This window comes from Pelecanus crispus, chromosome 1 (genome assembly GCF_030463565.1).
Source record: "Pelecanus crispus isolate bPelCri1 chromosome 1, bPelCri1.pri, whole genome shotgun sequence".
In the NCBI taxonomy this organism is placed as follows: domain Eukaryota; kingdom Metazoa; phylum Chordata; class Aves; order Pelecaniformes; family Pelecanidae; genus Pelecanus; species Pelecanus crispus.
Genome location: NC_134643.1, coordinates 112,690,981 through 112,711,633, shown reverse-complemented (window position 1 = coordinate 112,711,633; position 20,653 = coordinate 112,690,981). Strand labels below are relative to the sequence as shown.

The following is a 20,653-nucleotide window of genomic DNA, read 5'->3' as shown; positions in this document are numbered from 1 at the left end:
TTCTGAAAAACACACACACACACGTATCACTTAAGAAAGCAGGAAGCCATACATCAGGTTGAACTTGTCCTTAACATAACTCTGCTGACTTCAGTGGAGTTAGTCTGTGGAAGAATTTAGGTCATATATTTATTTCATGAATGGCTAGATGTTAAAGCTTTGCTCTACCTTATTATTTTGGTAGGAGGTATGATAATTCTGTAACAGAACTTACTTCCAATGTAAACAATGGCTCACTACAGCTGAACCTACTGCAAAAACACATGCTCTTTCTGAATGTTACTATACTCATGGAACAGGCACACTCTAGAAGTCCACAGAAGCTTCGCATTGTGTAAGATTTTACAACTGGATTTATTAATGATACTTTTTAATCTAAAATTTTAAATGTATAAAACTTGGCAAAAAATGTCTGGCAGAAATACTACTTCCTAAATTACAAGGAACGGTTTTGCTAGCATTTCAGAAACATTACACACTAACAAAGTGGATGTCCACATGCATTTATTTGTTAGCATGGATTGCATATCCTTCACAGGAAGCATCAAGGTTGAAAAGTTAGTGTTTAGGATGCAAACATCCAAGAAGAAACATTGCTATAAATTCTGCAGGTTTGCATTGGGTTTGGCAAAGGGTTAAGGAGATTGCCTCCCGGCAAATGCTGATAGATTCTATATTTTCCAACTGGAATGTGTTGAAAAAAAGCAGCCAAATTCTGCTCTTTAGAAGAACTCCAAACTGGGAGTCTGCAAGAGAGAGATAAATGCTGGCAGTGATTACAATAACAGGATTAAAATGTAGGACGCATCGCTACAGGTAAGTCTTTTACTATAGGTAATGCTAAAGAAGAGGGTCTGCTTCCATTTAAAGTCAATGGAACTAATGACTGAGATCCTGGATTGAAAAAGGATCTTTTTTCCTTTAAATGTTTTACACACTTTGTGTTTTTTCAAATTTCTTCTTTAAAAAACTCAGTGCTATTTATTTTGCAGCTCTGACATATCTTATGGAGTCCTGATATTTTCTTTTAATGTTAAGAATCCAACCGAGAAAATATATGTTAGCTAACCTACCAACCTCTTCAGAATTTCAGTAGTGTGCTACAATTGTGATTGCAATAGAAGCCCTCTGTTAAGCCAATTAAAGTAACAGCAAATAATAATAGTTTGAATTAGTCTCCACCGTGGATCTCAAAGGACTTCAGAAACATTAAGGGCCACTCTGACTCATGCCGAACAGTAAGCAACTCCACTGAACATAATAGGATGACTTTTGAAACAAGATACTATTCAATGTGATTAAAAGCACGTGGATAAGAATCTAAGCCATTACAATTAGGTCTGTGCGGATGAATGCAGGCAGGCATGAGATTGCTTCACCGGCGGTCCAGCATGGAAGGATGTAACTCAGCTGCTGCCCAGAGGCCAAATTAGTAGAGTGCTGATTTTGAGCTAATATACCCTGCTAACGTGAGCGTGCAGAGGAGGGGGTAAGTGGTTTTTTGCCCTGCCTGGATATACATGTCCTGCAAGTTTCATAGACCTCTTGTGAAAATAAGGGATTTAGAACAAAGGAGGAAGAAACAGCCTGTCTGTTCACTCAGGCTGTAGTTAAACGTAATGCACGCAGTACACCGGTGGGTACCGCAGGTGTTGAGTTGTATCTACTGCGGAGGAAGAGCTGCCGAGCTGCCCGACTGTGGGACTGACTGAAGGTCAGCTCTACAGAATGGAAAGGCTCTCACGGACTTTGGTGGGCTATGGCTCAGGTTGTGTCATATTTTGTACATTTCCAAGCAAAAAGAAGATGATTTTAAACCCACCCTGAATTTGAAATGCACCTCTGTTTATGTAGAACAGGATGATTATTTTAAAATTTCATAGCACAAACACAGTTTAAGGCAGCAAGCAAAAAAATGTAACTGCTATAGCACTTTGATTTTCTGTATCTCCCAAAGCAGACAACTCCTAGGTCAGTGGATTAATGCAGATTCAGAAGAAAGAAAAGAAGCCAATGTTTCACCAACTATAATCCTACTGAACCCCTTTCAAGGCAGCATCTGGGCTCTGCTAAGTCACTCGCCCTCCATCACAAGCACCTTTTGCATCGCTAGATGCAAAGGCCACACTACTCCATCGTAATACGCAAGAAGAGAGCCCAGGTTGTACAACCTGACGGGATCATGCTGCAAAATGGCATGCTTGCATCAAACGGTACGCTACAAAATGGTACACGCAAACAGAAAAAAGTGTCAGCTACAAGGCAAATATAGACTACTTAGAGAAGAAAATAATGATACCTGTCATTAATGAAATTGTTTAAAAAACCTTCAGGACAGCTGGGCTGGTTACGTCAGAAAAAGAGAAACAGTACCACAAACACATGCTAAAGTAACAAAGAAGGGGGGAAAAGTGCAAATATATACCTGTTGGTGTGAAGGTAAAAGACGGGACTGAAAAATCAAAACAAAATACAAACTGGTTATTAAGCTGAAGAGAGAAAGGGAAACATACCACATTAGTATAAATCTAGCAGACAGCTGAACATAAAACAAATGTATATAACTAACCCAGTAGTTCAGTCACATTGATATAGAAATAAAATTAAATTTGCAATTCAGAAAGAAGCTTGTCTCTGCAGGTACTATTCTGAAAAAAAAGCTTGATATTCTATTGTGCTCCTGAGGGGACCGGGCTGTGGTTCAGCCTTTCAAATACCCCTCAGTCTGGTGTTTTAAGTTTTTCTGAAAATCCTAGCACAAACGAAACCCCCACACTGTTAATCATTTTAGAATGCAGAATGACAAATTCCTTAACAAAGCCTTATCAAGGTCCTATTGAATCTTATCTGCAGTTCACTAAGTAAATGCTCATTACGCTGAACTAATAGGCACGCTTAAGTATTCAGTAAGGAAATAATAATCATATAAAGGAACAAAGAGAACTGCTGTTTTACTGTCTCTGAATCAAGAACGGCACCAACTCTCACTGTAATAAAGGCACTAAAATCTACTGCAGCAATTAATTTTTGTTTTCATAGATGAGACTGTTTAACAGAGTTATTACCTTTCTTTCTTAAATAATCACAAAAAAAGATAAAAAAATCTCCCTAGATGTAACACCTTTCTACCATTCAACCCTTGGCTTTAAGAGGGAAAGGTTAACAACGGAACAATGACATTGCTTGACAATCTTCACTCTCACAGCTACTATAAATCCTCTTTGGATCAATAGGGTCTCTAATCCAAATACAGAGCACTAGTATCTGCTCTTCCTATTAGCACATGCCCCCTCTCCTGTTGACAAGACAGTATAGTTTTTCTATCACTGATGGGCAGAAAAAGGCTAACATTGCCCTTTTCGATCTAATGACAGCAAAGAGAAATGTACGAGAAACAATAAAATATTCACTAAAAGTAGCCTTGAGACAGAATTTGACCAGCAAACCTGGCACAGAAAGAAAAGGTCCTGGCTAAGAGAACAACTGCTTAATCTAATTTTTACAATAACTCTGATGTTTGGGGGGAGTCCAGAGTGTCGTCTTGTTGTAATTTAGGATACGTGGTAGTTTTTTTCCCCCTTTTACCAAGCCAATTTATTTCCAGGGATATAACACCAAGCAAAAAAAAGAAAAACCTCTGAGCATTTGCCCATTTCAGGCTTCATTTGTAGCACAGATCTTTATCTTGGGAATTCCATTGTATTTTCTTTGAGCTAGGCCTTTTCACACAGTCAAGTTTAATTTAGCTACATTCAAAAATGCAGAACCATAGTAACAATCTTTCATTAAAATAGAAGGTGCATTTAAACCAGAGCTATTCAAAAGAGAATCAAGTGTCTCAAAATTAATTTGCAATCACAAGGACTTGAAAAAAAATCTTAAACTACTGTCTCATTACTCTTCTGTGAGCCAAGTACTAAACCTAGTTTAGTTTCTTAAGGAACTGAGGAACAGATGAACAGAGGTTCAACTAAATGAAATCTTTATCACTACCACAGGAAAGAATAACTTAATTCTCAGAGCTTCTATTAATAAACTCTTCTGAGTGTGTAAGAGTGCTAGTACAATATGTATGTGTGGGAGTAGTGAAGTATTTTAACAGATGTCAGGCCTGAAGCTAAATATAAAAATAAATAAATGAAAGACTGAAGAAAGTTTGGGCTTGCAGTGATGACTCGATGCACTGCAGAGTAGCAAACTACTCTGCAATTTGTATTTCACTAAAGATGGCTTTTTTCATGAAGAATACTTGATAATGGAGATGCAGACCCTACTTTCCTCTGTATTTTCATTAAAATCCCCACCAAATTACACAAAAGATATTTTTACAGATACTGAAAAACACAGCTGTTTTGAACAATAGCTGATGTCATTAAAGTAACCCTTTTTAAGGACAAATTGAATGCCTTTTGCTTAATCATAGGTACTGCTGAAAGCATAGTGATGTTAGTTTGATAGAACTGTAGAAAGGCAGCATGGCAGCATGCTATTAGTAAAACAAAACAGCGCAGGCCAATGCAGCAGTATGTCAGGGTCTCTCTTACCTAAGAAATCCTAACCAAACAAAATCAAAGGTGAAATTCATCCCTGATTTCTGTGGTTACAACTCTGCTACAACCACTGTGCCTGAAGTCTACTGTGAGCATTGATACTTTAGTAGCATGGGGGACACCCTAAACTCTGCAACACTCCAGAACTATTTCCATGTATCCACTCACTCAGTTGATATTTTTAGCACTGCTTCTTTTTCATAGCAACACATTGCTACTGTTTAAAAACATTTGTGTTGTATTTGCCTATTTGTCTTGCCCATCACACATTCATTCTTGAAGTGACTAAAGAACGTGATCTCATGACACCTTTCATACATTAAGATATGTGTATCTTTTAAGCCTAGGTCTATCTTTTCATTGCTAAATATCAAACATTCTCCCTCTATTTCTTCAAAAGCAGGATCTCTGATTCATTCCAGAATTTATGGTTCTTACTCTATGAGTGCCTATGAGGTACTGCTTTGAGATGTAATGAACTGTAGCTTATTGAATTCAGCTTTAACTTCAGGGCTTAATCAAAAGATTACTGAATCAGGAGAAATCAAGTTTTTATTCCAGCAGATCTTCCAGCTGGAGGTTCTAGTTTTGTCACAGAGTATACTGTAAAGCACTGCTTGCCCACTGACAATCTGATACAAATGGTATCAATAACATGAAGAGTGCTCTAAGTTAGTCCCACTGCTGCCATTCTAACTGAATGCAGATGCAAGATGGGATAGCCCCAGAATTCAGTCCCAACGAAGGGTCTCACAACAGCATTTATGAAAGACTCTTGGAAAGTATTATTGACTGTTGTGCTTTTGCAAACAGCCGCTTCACCACATTCCCCTGGAACACAAGGAAATTCAAGTACACGCACCAAAAGTGTTACTGTAAGGTACACCACTGTTAGTATTCTTAGCAGCAAGCAAAGGATCAAACAGGAGGGACAATGAACTACCGTCCACTTGACTTTTTCAGATGGTACGGTGTCAGGTAGCAAGGGCATATTGGAAGCTCCCAGCCTTAAAACCATCTTTACGTTTGTCATTTGTAGGAGTATCTTTATGAAAAGCTACTCTAGTTATTTTGCTAAAGGCTTATGCTTTAAAGCCAGGTTTTACACGTCGTGTAAATATTGCTGCTTTCTGCGTTGGCTCCTGATCCACGCTTCCTGAAAGTACTGAAGTAATTTGATCGTTCCTGCATCAAGTCATAGAAGAACAAGAGACTGATGATAAAGTAAATAGGCAGTAAACACATTCAGCAGTCAGCGGACTGAAATATAGAATACGGCACCTTTTCTGATACCAGCGTAAGTACTACTGAGTCCATTTCGCTTCTTCCTGTGGCGATATAGCCAGATGCTGAAGACCATAAGGATAATCCAACAGGCTGCACCGATTCCAGCAATAAAGGCCGGCTGCTTTACTACATCAGAAATCTGCTGGGCTAAACTGACTTGATCTTCTGAAGACACAGGGTTTCCATGAGAATCTGAAAAGACGACACCCAAAATAGCAAATTAATTTCAATGAGCAACTGTAAAAGGCAGCATGAAAAGAACTGACCTAACCGTAGTCTAGTTTTTCGTTAAGACTGCTCTGCAAAATACTCTTTTTACAGGTCTAGATAGAAATGGTTTTCCATTTCTTGTTTTCCATATAAGACAGGTACCTCCAACTTCACTGGCTTTTGTTTGCTTATGAAACCTGCTAAAATCAGGACACTAGGCACACACATAGAAAGTTAGGCTCATAAATTTTGAACTTGGGGACTGCTTTTTTTTTGTTTGTTTATTTTAGCAAAGGAACACCAGCTTCAGAAAATTATTTAGAAAGCCAGCAAAGAACACAGCAAGCAAAAGAAAGTTCAAGTATGAAACATGCGTAGTCTGTTCTTTGAGCTCTGAGAACGGGTAGAAGTCAGCTACCCAAACATCCACTGTCATAACTGAAAATCACAGAATTACAAATTCAAAGTACATTCACACTGAGGTTGGTATTGAGGGACACATTTTAATTTAGCAGTTCCTGACAGATGACTTCTATCTTGTAATACACAGTCTAACGTACACTTTGCAGTCTCTCACTTTGACCTCAATTAAAAAAGGCTGAATATTTAAAAGGATATACAAAAGCAAAAGACCAATCCTGCCCTCTTGACATGAATGAAAAAGCTAAAGGATAACTAAAAAATGAGTTAGGAATTGGCAAAAATAATCAGTCTCATTATTACTGAACAAGAAGCCCTTTTCAAAAACAGTTTATCCTTAAATATCCCACATCAAAATAAAGAACATGTATTTTTCCACACACTTTTTATTTTTTTTAATAGAGAAAGCACCTGCAAGAATCGGTCTTTTCTGCTCTTTCCGTACTGAACTTTTGCAGGAACCTTCTAGGAACAGCAGGAAGAATACTCAGTTAGTGACCAACGCTTTCTAAATGAAATGAAGCGCCTCAAAGACAAAATACTGCCTTCCTGATTTTTTACCACTACAGTGAGTGCTTCCTGGAAATTTCATTACTGCACAGGGTGAGGGCAAGAATTTGAAACCTTTACTCAGAGCGGATATTGCTTTACACATTCCACAGCTCAGTCTTTGAAATACCCATTTTTATTCTTGTGTAAATCCCACAGTTGCTTTTTACTATGAGTAGTGACATCAGATTCAAAATAAGAGATTAGTGTTTTAAGTAGAAAGGTGCTGTTATTAATTCTATTGATATAAACTATAGAAGAAATGAAAACCATATAAACTTAAAAAACAACACCTTATCCTTATGAACTAAGCAGTGAATAGATTTTTATTTTTTTCACGATGACATGCCTTGCATTACTCCAAAATAAGCCTAAATAAAATATAAGAAACTGCAATACAAACAGCAGATGGAATCACAACAAATCATACAAATAACAAACCTCCTCTGGAAAAGGACCGTTTTTTGAATGGCAAATGGTTAAATTAATAACAGCTTCTTCCAGTGAAGAATTCCAGATTTCAGTTTTTGCGACATCGAGGTCAAATACCTATTTTGCCGAGGAATCACCACTGCCTTTGACTGCTACCTTATTGGAAATTTTATTTCATATTTCAGGTCCCTTTATCTTCTGTGATCCTAAGTGCACTGCCTAGTCTGAAAGTTCAGCAGGCAGACTCATTCTTTTCTTACTAATACACCCTTTGTGTCTGCTGGGTTTATAGATTTCACGCCTATTTGTGCAAGGTTAAGATGGGTTGCTTCAGATTTTATGGAGACAGCCAAGTGAAGTTCCATACAAGTGGCCAGATGGGCTTATACGTATAAAGTATACTGTGACCAATGAATTAAATCTGTCACTCTTTATCTCATCTTCTGTCTCTTTGCAGCTGAGGCCATATTAAGATATGAAAACTTGCATCATCAGTCTCTTTTCAAAATGAGTAAGCCTACTATTTCTATATTTTTAAACAGCTACACTACCTTGTACATCTTAATGGAATAGAACAAAGGATTTCCGAAGAACCTGTGGTTCTGAATAAATTCAGAAGACTGATAAATATTTTTTCTCTGATCCTTTAAATATATGTATTTAAAACAATAAATCCATGGGAAAAAAAATAATCTCCAACTCAAAAGCCAAATAAGAATCCTTTTTAAACATGTCAACAATTCAGCCATACAGAAAGACAGTACTTTTACATATACATTCTGCATTGCTCAGTCAATGCATGCCTGAAGATTACAAAATACTGAAAAATCTCTTTGAACATTTATTGTTCTATTTTTTAATTAAGATTCATTTCATGGTATTATTTTGCTAGCCATTGCAAGCATAAGAACAGCATAATAATATATTTGCTTTTAAGAAACGAGGCTTATGGCACATTGTACATGGGTGGACTGTTAGAGCCATTACATTAAATTAGCTCATATATATTTACACACACGGTGAAGAGAAAAATGTGTATGTGTTCATGTACAGTCATATAAACAGCATCATAGAAAAGAAGATGGAAAAGCTTGCAAGAGGCTACATTTGACCTATGTCCTGCTCCTCTCATAATTCAAAACCAGAAACTAAGCTAAATATAAAGCAAAGGGAATTAAATCTAGTGAACCCCTCATTACTAAAAATTTCCAGGAACATTATCTTGGAAGCCTTTCTTTGAGAAGGGCATCTTCCCTCTCCATAATAGTCCTGTGAGACCCTGAATGATCAGTCGGGAAAAAAGCTCTTGATCTAAAAAAAGTACTTTTTCTCCATCCCAGGAAATTTCTGGAAGCTTTGACTGAGATAGAAACGGTTCATAATCAACATTCCTGTTCCTGCTTGCACTCCTCGGGGAGACGTGCCAAAATAATAAGTGAACATAAACATTCTAAGGCAAAGCGCATCTTACTGCCAGAGCAGCAGCCGCAGCATTTAATGTACTTGAAAATGCCTCAGAGTTGTTGGCGCAGGCTGATCCCACAATTCCCTGAAACCAGCATATTATCACAGTGACTCATCCGTCCTTCTTCCACCCCAAGATAAGAGCCTTCTTTATAATCACAGATAATGTTGCTATGGCTATTGTTCACAAGCTACGCGATTTGACTGTCTTGAAGCTCCAGGTTTCAAACTTCAATGAAAACTAATTGGAATTTACATTGAGAAGAACTGGGACCTCTAATTCTCTAATGTTAAATATGCATATAAATAATAATAATAATGTAAAAACTAACATTTAAGTTGTTAAACGTCAAATAAAAGATTAATATACAATTAAGATTGGAATGCCAAAGATTCGAAAAAGACAGGAAATTCCAGGTTCACAGGTGTGCAGGCAAACTTAACTTTGCCTGGTACGTGTTCAACCTATGGAATGGTACTTTTGCAAGTGCCTGTCTCATTTAGTATACAAAATTTACAAATGTTAAGTAGGAAGATCTAAGTTTTGTTGTCATTTCTAATTCTGGTGATTCAAAACTTGCAAAGCACCTGGAATCTGTAACATAATGCCTGAGCGTTTCCTCAAATATATGTGCACGATGGAATATGAAAATTAGTTGGTAAAATATTACCAGGTTAAGAATATGCTCTTTTGTCTCCTTTCTAGTTATATACATTTCCAAAACTGGAAAAATATCAGTTTTGCTCTTCGATCTTATAACATACAGTTTGAGGAGACAACACCGAACTGGTTTGGAAGGGTTTGCTGTGTGGGAAAAAAAAAGAGATTACTTTCTTCGAGTCATCTGCAGGCCACAAGAACAAAATATCAACAAAAAAACCTTACAACTATTACACTAGAAGTACTTGAAGGGCTGACAGAATCATACCCCTGAAGGCATGCTAGCTAGTTCACAAATCGCATCTCCTAAATGAAGCAATTAGAATAATAAAGATTCAATGCGACTTTGTGTTTTGTACACTTGAGACATGACTGGTTGAATGAATAATGCACTCAACATTTATAACAATTGTGCAGACATCTCTGAATAAATAAGTGCATACCATATATTCACACACATTATGTGTTTAAGAGTAACATTAACTGCAGTTGTGGGGCTTCTCAGAGCTGGTACCCTGAATAAAATATGTTGCATTATGTTCTAATTTCACTTCTTACTGGCCAACAAGCATAGGTAATACTGCCAAGCTATCATAGGTAGTATCCCAGCACTGTACAAAAGTTAGGCTAGAGATCAGCAAAAAAAAAAAATTGTTGTGATAGTTCTCACCTTTCTGTACAGATCATTTTTGTAACCAATGTCCTGAAGTTACATGTGATAAGAAAGAACGTTCTATCAAAATTCTATGATTTTTTTTTCTCCACAGCACAGTATAAACACAATATAGTGAGCTGTGTCTAGCTCTCATGAAATACGATTTTTTTTTTCCTTAACACCCAAGCTCTTGCAGTCTTTCTTTACATAAAATATCAACTTTTCTTTTAAAACAAACAAACAAACGGTTTTCCAGCCCTTGGAATTCCACAGAAAGCTTTAAAAAGTCATTCCAAAGCCAAGAGGAAAATTCAGAAGCCCCAAGGGGAGTGTTTTAAGAAGACACATGATTTTTCAGTCAATCTCATGATTTTAAACACTGAAAGGTGATCTTTGAATAACAAGCAAGTATATTGTTGGCTTGTCCCTGGCGGCACGGGAAGTCTGGGGTACTGCAGCTCAGTGAGCTGCTTCATGTCAGCCGAGACATGGAAAATGAGAGAGCTTTGAGCTTACAATTTATACTTGTCTTTGTAACAGGTTAAGTGCGTGCACAAGGTCAGTTATCACAGCTCAGCTGATGCATGGGACTGCGACTGCACGCCTCAGCTCTCAGAGAATCCAGTGTCTCCTGTCCTCCCCTCTTGTTCTGGAAGGTGGCCTCCGACAGGTGAAGCTTCCTCCTGTCACACACCCAGCTGAAACCCTGCCCAGGCATTTCTCACAGCCACAAACCTGGGAGCACCCTGCACAGCACGCAGACCCAAATATCAGGTCGCTGTGCAAGACAGTAGGCTACGCTGGGGGAAAAAAACCCTCCTCTTTGGATGCTCCAGAGCCAGCCACAACCTAGTCGCACAGTTTTGTAATAAAAACACATTATAAGGAGACACATGTTTGATTTTAATGAAAAGTTCTTAAAAAAAAAAAAAAAAAAAAAAAAGTGAGTGAATATCTAAATCATATAGTATATTCCGTTTCCACAGATGGAATTCTTAATTAGTTAAAGAAAAAAAAGTAGTAGTAAGGATTGTACTAATTCAGGTATCAGGAAATGATTTCCTGAAGGAATAGTTGGGATCAGTGACAAAAACATAGAAACTTTAAGTTGTCAGTGGCAAACACGCAGTTCCTAGAGCACGTAGGTACAGGGAGTCAGGACTCTTTGAAAAACATCCTAAAAGTAGCATCCTTAGTCCTCTTTCCTGCCCCTCCCTGGCCTCCCTTCCCTCTCTCTGTAACCATGTAATTTATTGCTGGTGAAAAGTGCCAATTGATGACATCAACAAATTAATTTTCTTTCTTCAGAAGAGCTACCAGAAAACTCCAGTGCCTGCTCCACCCCCATGCTGGGAGCACATCCAAGAACTAAGAATGTGATTCCTTGCGGGGGCTGTAGGAGAACTTGCATCACAGGGTAGAGTCAGGTATACTGCAGCCTTTCTTCTGCCTTGATGATTTTAGGTTGATGGGTGCTACTAAAGGATATTCCTCTTAAATTTAAGTACTCATTTTCAGCAGCCTTCTGCAGTTGCTGAAAGGACTGCAGCACTGTCTAGGTATTTCTTGGTGCTGCTTCTAGTGGTATGGATCTCCGTAAGACTCCTGTCTCCAGGTCTTTGCCATGTAATAACCAAATGATGGGATTTTTACTATAGTATATGTAGATTTGGCCATGCCACAATTAGAAACAAGCAGTACAGACTATGAAAGCAAACCCCAACCACAAGGAAATATATGGATTCTACCAGACTTCCACTTTTGAACATCCTCTGAGGTGTGTGATTGCTCCATGCTTTCTAACATAGTGTCAGTAAAGGCCAGGAACCCAGAAGCAGGCAAAAATCTTACCCTGACAGAGCCTCATTTGTTTCTTTTTCCACTTACCAAAACCCCAAAGTGATTAAGTTCCATTATAAAATTCACCTTCATTTAGCATTTGCTTATCATCATAGAAAAGGAAAAAAAAAAAAGTGGTTATGAAGTCTTTGGCTTTGAACATCGAGGTTACCCCATTATTTTACGCTCATAAGCCTCACTAATTTAAAATTTTCAAAATCTAAGCCATATAGAGCAAACTTGACCTTGACAGGAAAGCTGGCTGTAGGAAAGAACAATCCAACAAATAACTATGGGGTTTTGCACATATTAGTGGAATATCATACAAGCTGTGTGCAATTTTATTGTAAAATCTCTATTAATGTAATTGGGAATCATATGCCTCTGTAAGTTAAATAAGTTAAAGATGACCTTCATTTTAATAGCCAAGGAAATGTACATGTAATTTCCCAGATAATATATTATTCGTTTGGTCTTCTTTTCACATGTAGTAATTATAGATTTTTAAATATAAAAAGTGAAATAACAAGGAAGGTCTACTTATGATACAGAGATAGACAGGGCATAAAGTCCGAAGCGACATGCTGAGTTTGCTTTCACAGTTATATACTGGAAAGATAAGGTATTTTGATACAGGCATACTAGTAAAGCAGCACATGACTATACCTAAAACTACTTTAAAAAATCTTCAGTTAACCAACAGCAAAGATGTATTTCTCCCAGATACATCCAGGAGCAATGCCCCAGATCTGCATTTATGACAGAAAAATGTTCGGTGTAAATGAAGTTAGGAGGTCAAGAATATTGTAAGTCATCTGTGTACCTCCTTCTCCTGTACTCAGGTTATTTACTAGCTTACACACATAGTTGATATTTATTGTGCCTAATTTCAGCATGCTCTTGGTTTCTGGCTTCAATAAAGAAAGATGAAATCTGATCAAGACAAATTACATCCCTAAACTAAAGTGAGCCAACACTTAGTGATTCATACTCCCCTAGATGCTTTATTACACCAGTCTTAAGTGTGAAAATTCAGTTTGAAAAATCAATAACCAAAAAGCACTGCTGAATTGGGACTTTAAAAAAAAAACTGCGCTGTTATAATCCCATCTTTAGAATGCAGTTCTAAGGCAAGTTTAAAACCAGAAATGCCAAATCCTGCTATTCCAGAGATCAAGTAACACTATATATTTCACTTGTCTTGAAAGAATTTCTGGTGCCATAAAAGACAAAAGTAAACAAACAAAAATCATTGACACCAATAGGTAGGATTACTAGCAGGCTTACCTAATTGGATAAACTGGGGATCACTTTTCACTCCAGGTCCTGCCCCAGTACTTGCTGCCACTTCCACGCTATATCGAATACCAGGAACTAGGGAGGGGATGACTACAGAAAAGGTGGAACCATCTACCGTCTTGTTTATATGGTATCGACTTTCATTGCCAAGACACCAAACCTGCAGGGAAGTAAGCATATGGTACGTATAAATGTTCAAAATTCAACACCAAAGGATAAGCAGAAGGAAGGATGACAGATTCCTTTCTGCTGGATAAAGAAATTTAGAATTTGTCACTACTCTAACATCTGCAGTCATGGATTGCTGTCCTAGGCACTGTACAAATACTGAAAAGATACTTCTTGTTCCAAAGAGCAGCTCCAACTACTATAAGTATTTGATGAGTTTATGGTAATTAATTTACAGTTCAACCAGTGACATCAGTGCTAATAAAACTAAAAGCATCAGTAACACGGAACAAATAAGGGAAGCCCTGTAGCCAAGAATCGTTCACATAAACAATAAAGCAAGAGCATCCAGTTAAATGAATTTGCAATTCTCTTGTTCAGGAATCATTCGTCAAGCAAGGCTTTCTTCACTCAAGTGCAAGGGCAAGTCTTTCATCACATGACGTCACAAGAGAACCAATGTCACGCTGGAATCCAAACATTATCTTTTTTTTAAAAAATGGCAGCAAGTGGCAAGGAAGATGCCATCTTCTATTGAGAGACAACAGCATGATATCAGATCTCGTTTTTTGGTTGAGATCAGGACACAGCTCTAACAACTTCAATTAACCACTTCATAAATTACATCAGTGATATTAATTGATTGGGAGAAACACTATGATGAGATATTTTTATCTCTTTAGGCCTGCACCACTGATGTGGCAAAAGCTTTTAAGAGTATGGTTGAACTCCCAACTGCTATTAAAGGTGAAGTAGCAGCTAATCCAGATCTGCTAAAAAAACTGATGCTGTGTTGATTTCCTTTTTATGCCCTTCCCATAAATGTATTGCTCTACAATGAATATTTATCCAGAAAGTTAAATTCAGTACTTTATCTCTGTGAAGAAGCAAACTTCCCCGAGAACAGCAGCATTTCTGAACCTGTGCTGGTTGTACACAGGAGGGAAGATTTTGCTTTTGACATACGGAGCTTCTGAAAGATTTAGTACCCATATAGCTGCTCTTAATCCCTCATGCAATTCTGCCACTGTGGAGATTGCCAGGTCAGTAAGCTAGAGTTTCATGTGTAGAACAATTGCTAGGGCCCTTTCTGTAGGGCTCTTTCTGCCTGGACTCTGGAAATTTCATTTCACCTCCAGGACATTGCAAGACCCTTTTTCCTTCTCTGGATGTCAGGGATTGAAACAAGGCTAGTGGGACACTACTAGAGGATCTGAAATGTATTTTAAGCTACTTTGAAATAGAATCCCAACACAGCATATACATAACTGCTGCTGCAGAGCAGGTCAGAGCACACAAAGAGAAGAGAATCTTCTTTTTATATTCTGATACTAAGTAGAGACTGTTTCAGTCAGTAGCAGTAGTATAATTATTAGTAATATTAGTAATATTGCTCTTAAATCCTAAGGGATGGTCCATGAAAATGCTCTTATGTAAATAAGAACTCGATAAAGTGAGGAACAAAAGATTTAAATCCACATTTTGACTTATGTAATTTTCACAGAAATTGTTACTGCCACCTTGTACAATGGTGTATGTGCAAACAACAAAAATTTATTATGTACTTGTAACTATGCACTACTAAATCATAAAAATGTTTTATTCTTAGGCACTCAAATACATGAAGGAATTCACAAAACAAGAATGTTAAGTTAAACATCAGGTTGTTCAGTGCTTGCCATACTATATTTGATTGCAAACCTAAATAGGCAAGTGAAAACAAACTTTTAGAATGTTATGAAGGAAGGAGGAATTAACGTTATAATAAACACATAAATGAAGAAAGAATTAGTACAGCAAGAGAATTTCTAACTTCATGCTAGGGAAGGAGGGAATGACTTCTGCTGTGATTTGAATTTCTGCCTTTTTGTGTGTGCTGCTGACACTTCTTCAGTTAAGATGGTATCCTCCTTCCTATTTATTTTAGCCTTTAATTAAAGCAGGTACACTCTTGCTTTAGATCCGAGTTGCTGGGAAAACAAAGGATTCCCCCACATACGCGTACCTTTTTTTCTGGGAGAATACATAGGAGATAGAAAAACAAAAAGGAAAAAAAAAAAGAGAAAAATTTGCAAGACTTCTATTTGGTTTTTTCTTGTTATTAGTTGTTAATCTTAAATCACTAGTTCTGCATTTATTTAGTTTTTAGACAAAAATATTAATTTCATGTAGCAACTTAAATAGCAATTACATATATATTCATTGTGCCTGTTTTCTGTCCATGGTGAAAAGCACAAAGGAAAACAACGGCATCCACACAATAAATGTAGATGTGAAACGTGTCAGTGTGACATCTACTGCTACACAAGCACTACAAGACGCTTGCTCCTACATCTGACAGCCTATTACCTCTGAATTCTAGGAAGTATGTTAGGTATTATATCCACTCGGAAATGTGAATTTCCTGACTTTTATTGTTTTGTCCTTACAACCTTAACATTCCTCTGATGCAGTTTCTTGATAGAAATAATTCCATCTCTTTGGCTCAAGGTCTGTCTTTAAATAAAATAACTTTGCAAGTATTTTTTTTTCCAATTACATTATGTATCTGAAACTAAGCCATAAACTGAGTTTTTACTCATTGACCAGGTTCTGAAAGGCGTTTTATTATTCTAAATTGACCATGAAGCTTAGCGATCTCTTCCCTTTCCCCTTTCTACTGAGGAAAAAAAAAATAGCAGAATGAGTTTTGAAGGCTAGGAATATATGTCTATAGCACAGTGTTTTAACCTTAAAAATAGCCAAGACATTCTCATTTGAAAAATTTTCTCAATAATGCCCATTTGCAGGAGACTGAATCCCAAGATCCTGCCTCTCCATGGCTATAAAGTTTACTTGATATCCACAACTAGACATTTAGAATATCTGTATCTTGCTTAGGGAAAATAAACTTCATTTACTTTGCTATGTAAATTATTGCAAACTAATTTGAACTGAAAATAAATACAGTTTATGTTGCTAGAAGAACATAAAATAATAAATATTTTTAATGTAATTTGTTAAAACTTGTTAAAATTTGTTAAAATCAAATAGCGTAATGAGCAAATAAAATTTGTTAAAAATTAAACAGCAGAACGACAACTGTGTGTGAAAGAAGAAAAATTTCTGTACACTAAATACATTTATTACACAAGCACATTCTTTACTTGAAAGTTTTCCATTTGTTTTAACTACCCAGTTACGCACAATTTACTCAGATCTTGACACTGTTAATTATTATCCCTCAGCTTTTCAACTCATTAAGCCTGTTTATATTTACTACCTTGGCCAATGTCTTTGAGTCACAAAATGGTTCTCAAACAGGTATGGTTCCCTCTCTACTTGTGTGTGCATTTCTCTAGTTACAACGAAGGCAAGAAGGCAGTTGTTTTAATTAAGAGTGTTGACCCTTTGCTTTGATTTATGGAGGCTGTTTTAATTGCCTTCTACCATCTAGGCAGAAATTACTAAATAGGGAGTTTGAGTCAAAGAAGTGATTTTCCATCTCATTTGCTCTGACCGACCAGTAGATGGAGCCAAGCATCCACGAAAAACCTCATCTGTCACTACCTGGCCAATACCCCCTCTCCCAGGGGATCAAGGCACACCAGCAGTACCTTATATTCTTGAACCATCCCGTTCTGGTTGTCCTCGGGGGGTGGCTGCCAGGTGACCACAATTGCCGTCCCGTTCCCATCGTTCTTCGTCACTGAAACACTCTGCGGTGGAGCACTAGGAGCTGTTCGTTCGGAAAGAAGGATTGAACGGTTATGTTCATCACATGCAGAAGTGAGCTTTTTTAAGAGGAAGATGGTTTATGGGCTATACAAATGCATTCCTTTATGCCCCACCCTTCATTGAGGGTAGTTCTTGCCCACAAAATAAAAAGATACAGAAGAAAAGTGATGTGAACCTGCAACCAGGCTCTTGAGTTCTGCTGCAGTCTTGCTGTGCAGGACAGGAAAAGTCACACTTGTCACCAGACTCTCCAAACTCAGATACCCACTACCTGAATGTCACAGTCCGGAGCACCGAATTCCCCATTGGTCTCAAATCATCTCACCCAGGATCAAAAGTTTTGAAAAATGGAGTCTATAAATTGACCCCAATAGAATGCTAAATCTCAGTTGCTCTAGTGTGTAAATAATAATGAGTAATAGAAAACTTACCAAAATCAGGACAGAACGTGTAATATTAACACGTTTATGCTAATAATTTGTTTTGCATTTTAAATAGTCTTTCTAAAAACTGGATGCTTAGCTGATGCTTAGGACGAATGCAGTTAAGCACACCTCTTGAACCACTCGCAGCAATAAACCAGAGCTACATGGCATTTATACTGGGGAGGGAAGAGAGAAGGGGAAAGGTTGCACTACCCAACAGAAGCACCAAAATCCCTATTCAGAGGCGCTGGCCACCTTGCATACTCATTATGCCTGAGCAGCAAGAAAAGGAAGATCTTCATGAACCTTCTCTTTTTAGCACACATATGAGAAGGAAATACATAATATAGTCCGCTATATCTGTTGCCCTCATTCATCTTTTCATTTTGTCTTACTGATTGATCCAGATAGAAAAGCCTTCTAAAAACGTGGTTTCCATTCCCTCAGCTATAGCGCTTTGATGATTTCTGTGGTGCCTGCTATCTACTCAAGATACTGATTAGCAAGTGCTTGAATCTGACAGAAGTCACTTGTGACCAGACCATGAACTCAGCAGGGAGGAGCGCACACTGCAGTGAAGATAAAAAGCACATTTCCCATTGTGTGTTGGGAGGGGATTTTTGTACCTCCCTCTCTCTCTCTGTCTCTTGCACGTGGTTCTGAATATTTACTTCTGTGTCACCAAACAATTCACATAATGATCAGTCCAACACAGCCTCCTCTGCTGCAGATTGCTGTTCTCAAACAGCACACACTTCAAACAAAATCAAATAATGAACATATCAGAGCAAAGCAGGCCGGACTACTACTTCAAAAAAGGAAAGATGAAGACAGTCTGGTTCCTACTTGCCTTCTTCCAGGGTCTTTGCAAATTTCACTTCACTATCTGCTCCCTGAAACTCATTAAAAAAAGGGCGGGCCTTGATTTCATAGTTTACACCTTTCTTCAGCTCAGGAATGATAACGCTGTTCTTGGTTGGAGTCTTCACTTCAAAGATTAACCACTCTGATTCTCCATAGGACGCGGGTGTAGGCCGGTACAGAATTTTATATCCTTGAATATACTGAGATTGCTGGTCCACCTGGCAAGACAGCAGAACACACAACACATCCTTTAACAAATACGAACCAGGAATGATGTCTGTGACACGACACACGATCCTTGGACTATCTGTTCAGTTTCTTGAAAGTAAACAACACTGCCAAAACAGATAAAGGCTCCTTGCATTACAGCAAATTACAGGCCTGATTATTCACAAGGGCATTAATCTGTTTGACGCTGGTAGAACTGTGCTGGTTTCCATGGATTTATGAAGGCATTAAAGGGGGATAACAGCATTGTATAAAACGCCCCAGATCTGTGAAATGAACAGCCTTTGCACCCATGGAGCGATGAAGCTCAGCACAGGGCAGACTTCTGCCCACCCGAATCTGCCTGGCAGGGCAGGGGGCACATGGGGAAAGGGGGGAGGGTGAGGGCAGGGGACCTACAGCTCCACAACTCAGGGTGATGAATATGGAGATCAAAGAGTGAGCCTGCCAACTCTCCTGAGGTGCGGAAGCCTCCCCAAATCCACGAAATGAGCACTGCTTCCTGCCTGCATCCTTCTGGAGAAAGTGAATTGAAAGGGCAGCCAGCTGGCACTATCTCCATCGCTGTGATTAGGCTGGGCTCTGTCAGAGGGCAGGTTTGTCCAAGCACTTCCTCCACGTTCACCCACCCAGCAGGAGGCTGCTCTGCTGGAGGGAAAGGGCTGTTTTGAGAGGGCTCTGAAGAGGCTCATAAAACTCAGTACGGTAACACAGATGAGACTTGGAAAAGCAGATCAAAATCCTACTCAGTGGTCATGAGTGCTTTTTAGACCGAGGTCATTTTGTATCACATGCATGGAGAAAGAGATCTTAATGCAAACGAGGGTGGGACTCAATGTGTTTGGCTATAGCTGAAACAGAAAGATACCACAGAATGATATCTTGGAGCATTCACTGTCTTTTAACTACCAGTTTCAATTTCTGATCAATAAGAAAGTCCAATAATAACAACAACAAATTTTTTTAAAAGTGCATCAGATTTTCCCTATTTTCAAAAATCTCATACAGTGATATAATAAAACAGTTTGCTTCCAATTTTACTCCAAAAAGCAAAGTGTTTCTTTTTTAATAACCACATAAAGAATGTGTGTGTTAGCTGAAACTGAGGTAATGCTTATTTTTGAAATTGCAGAGAAGCCACAGGCCACCCAAGAGACTGACAAAAACTGCCTGTCTGGAAAAGGTTGTTCTGTAAGTAAAGGTCAAGCAAAATCATGCTAGGAACCTCAAAGATGTTTTAATGTTATTAGTCAAAACAGGAGATTGCCTGCTGCAGGTGGCCGTACTGCAGGTGACAGTGTAATTACCGTGCAACACAGCAGATATTACTTGTACTCTTGCAGCACCGAGGAGCCCTGGTCATGGACCAGGACTCCACTGGGCTAGGGCTCTTCTACAAAGTCAAAACCACCTTTGTTCCTGTTCAAAATGTTGTGCCGTGGCGTGGCAGGGCCTACACCCTGTGCTCTCCTACACTGCCCCTGCCAATATATTGACATGTTCAGATGGAAGTCTTAAAAAGACCTCAAAGCTCACTTCCTTTGGATTTATTCCTGCACCTGGTATAATTATCCCTCATTTTTTCTTCATTCTGTTTCTATTTTAAAACTGCTCTTCTTTGAATTACCTTTTGTTATCTCATTGCTTGGTACTCACAGGTTCCCATGTTGTTCTTTCTCTTCATTTCTACCTCTTGATTGCCAAATGTCTCCCACAGTAAGCCACTTCTAATCCTTTCTCTCACTGAGGCCTCAGCCTTGTAAGCCTACTTGAATCTTTTTCACGTATGTTCCCATTCCCCTTGCTTCAGGACTCCTACAGTACTGTTTCTTCACTCTCTCATTTCCTCTGCTATATCCTCCATGCAGCCAACTTCCTGCTTCCT

The 20,653-nt window shown here is 38.3% G+C and overlaps 1 protein-coding gene across 1 annotated transcript in view; it reads right to left on the bottom strand.

Moving 5' to 3' along the window:
- Positions 1-20,653, bottom strand: part of ROBO1 (roundabout guidance receptor 1) — a 544,983-nt gene that overhangs the window by 31,201 nt on the left and 493,129 nt on the right. Inside the window, exons 16-20 of the mRNA XM_075712575.1 lie at positions 18,527-18,758; positions 17,131-17,252; positions 13,355-13,526; positions 5,832-6,029; positions 2,426-2,452 (exon numbers count right to left, since the gene is read on the bottom strand). Of these exons, the coding sequence (XP_075568690.1) occupies positions 2,426-2,452; positions 5,832-6,029; positions 13,355-13,526; positions 17,131-17,252; positions 18,527-18,758 (751 nt within the window). The remainder of the gene's footprint in view (positions 1-2,425; positions 2,453-5,831; positions 6,030-13,354; positions 13,527-17,130; positions 17,253-18,526; positions 18,759-20,653) is intronic.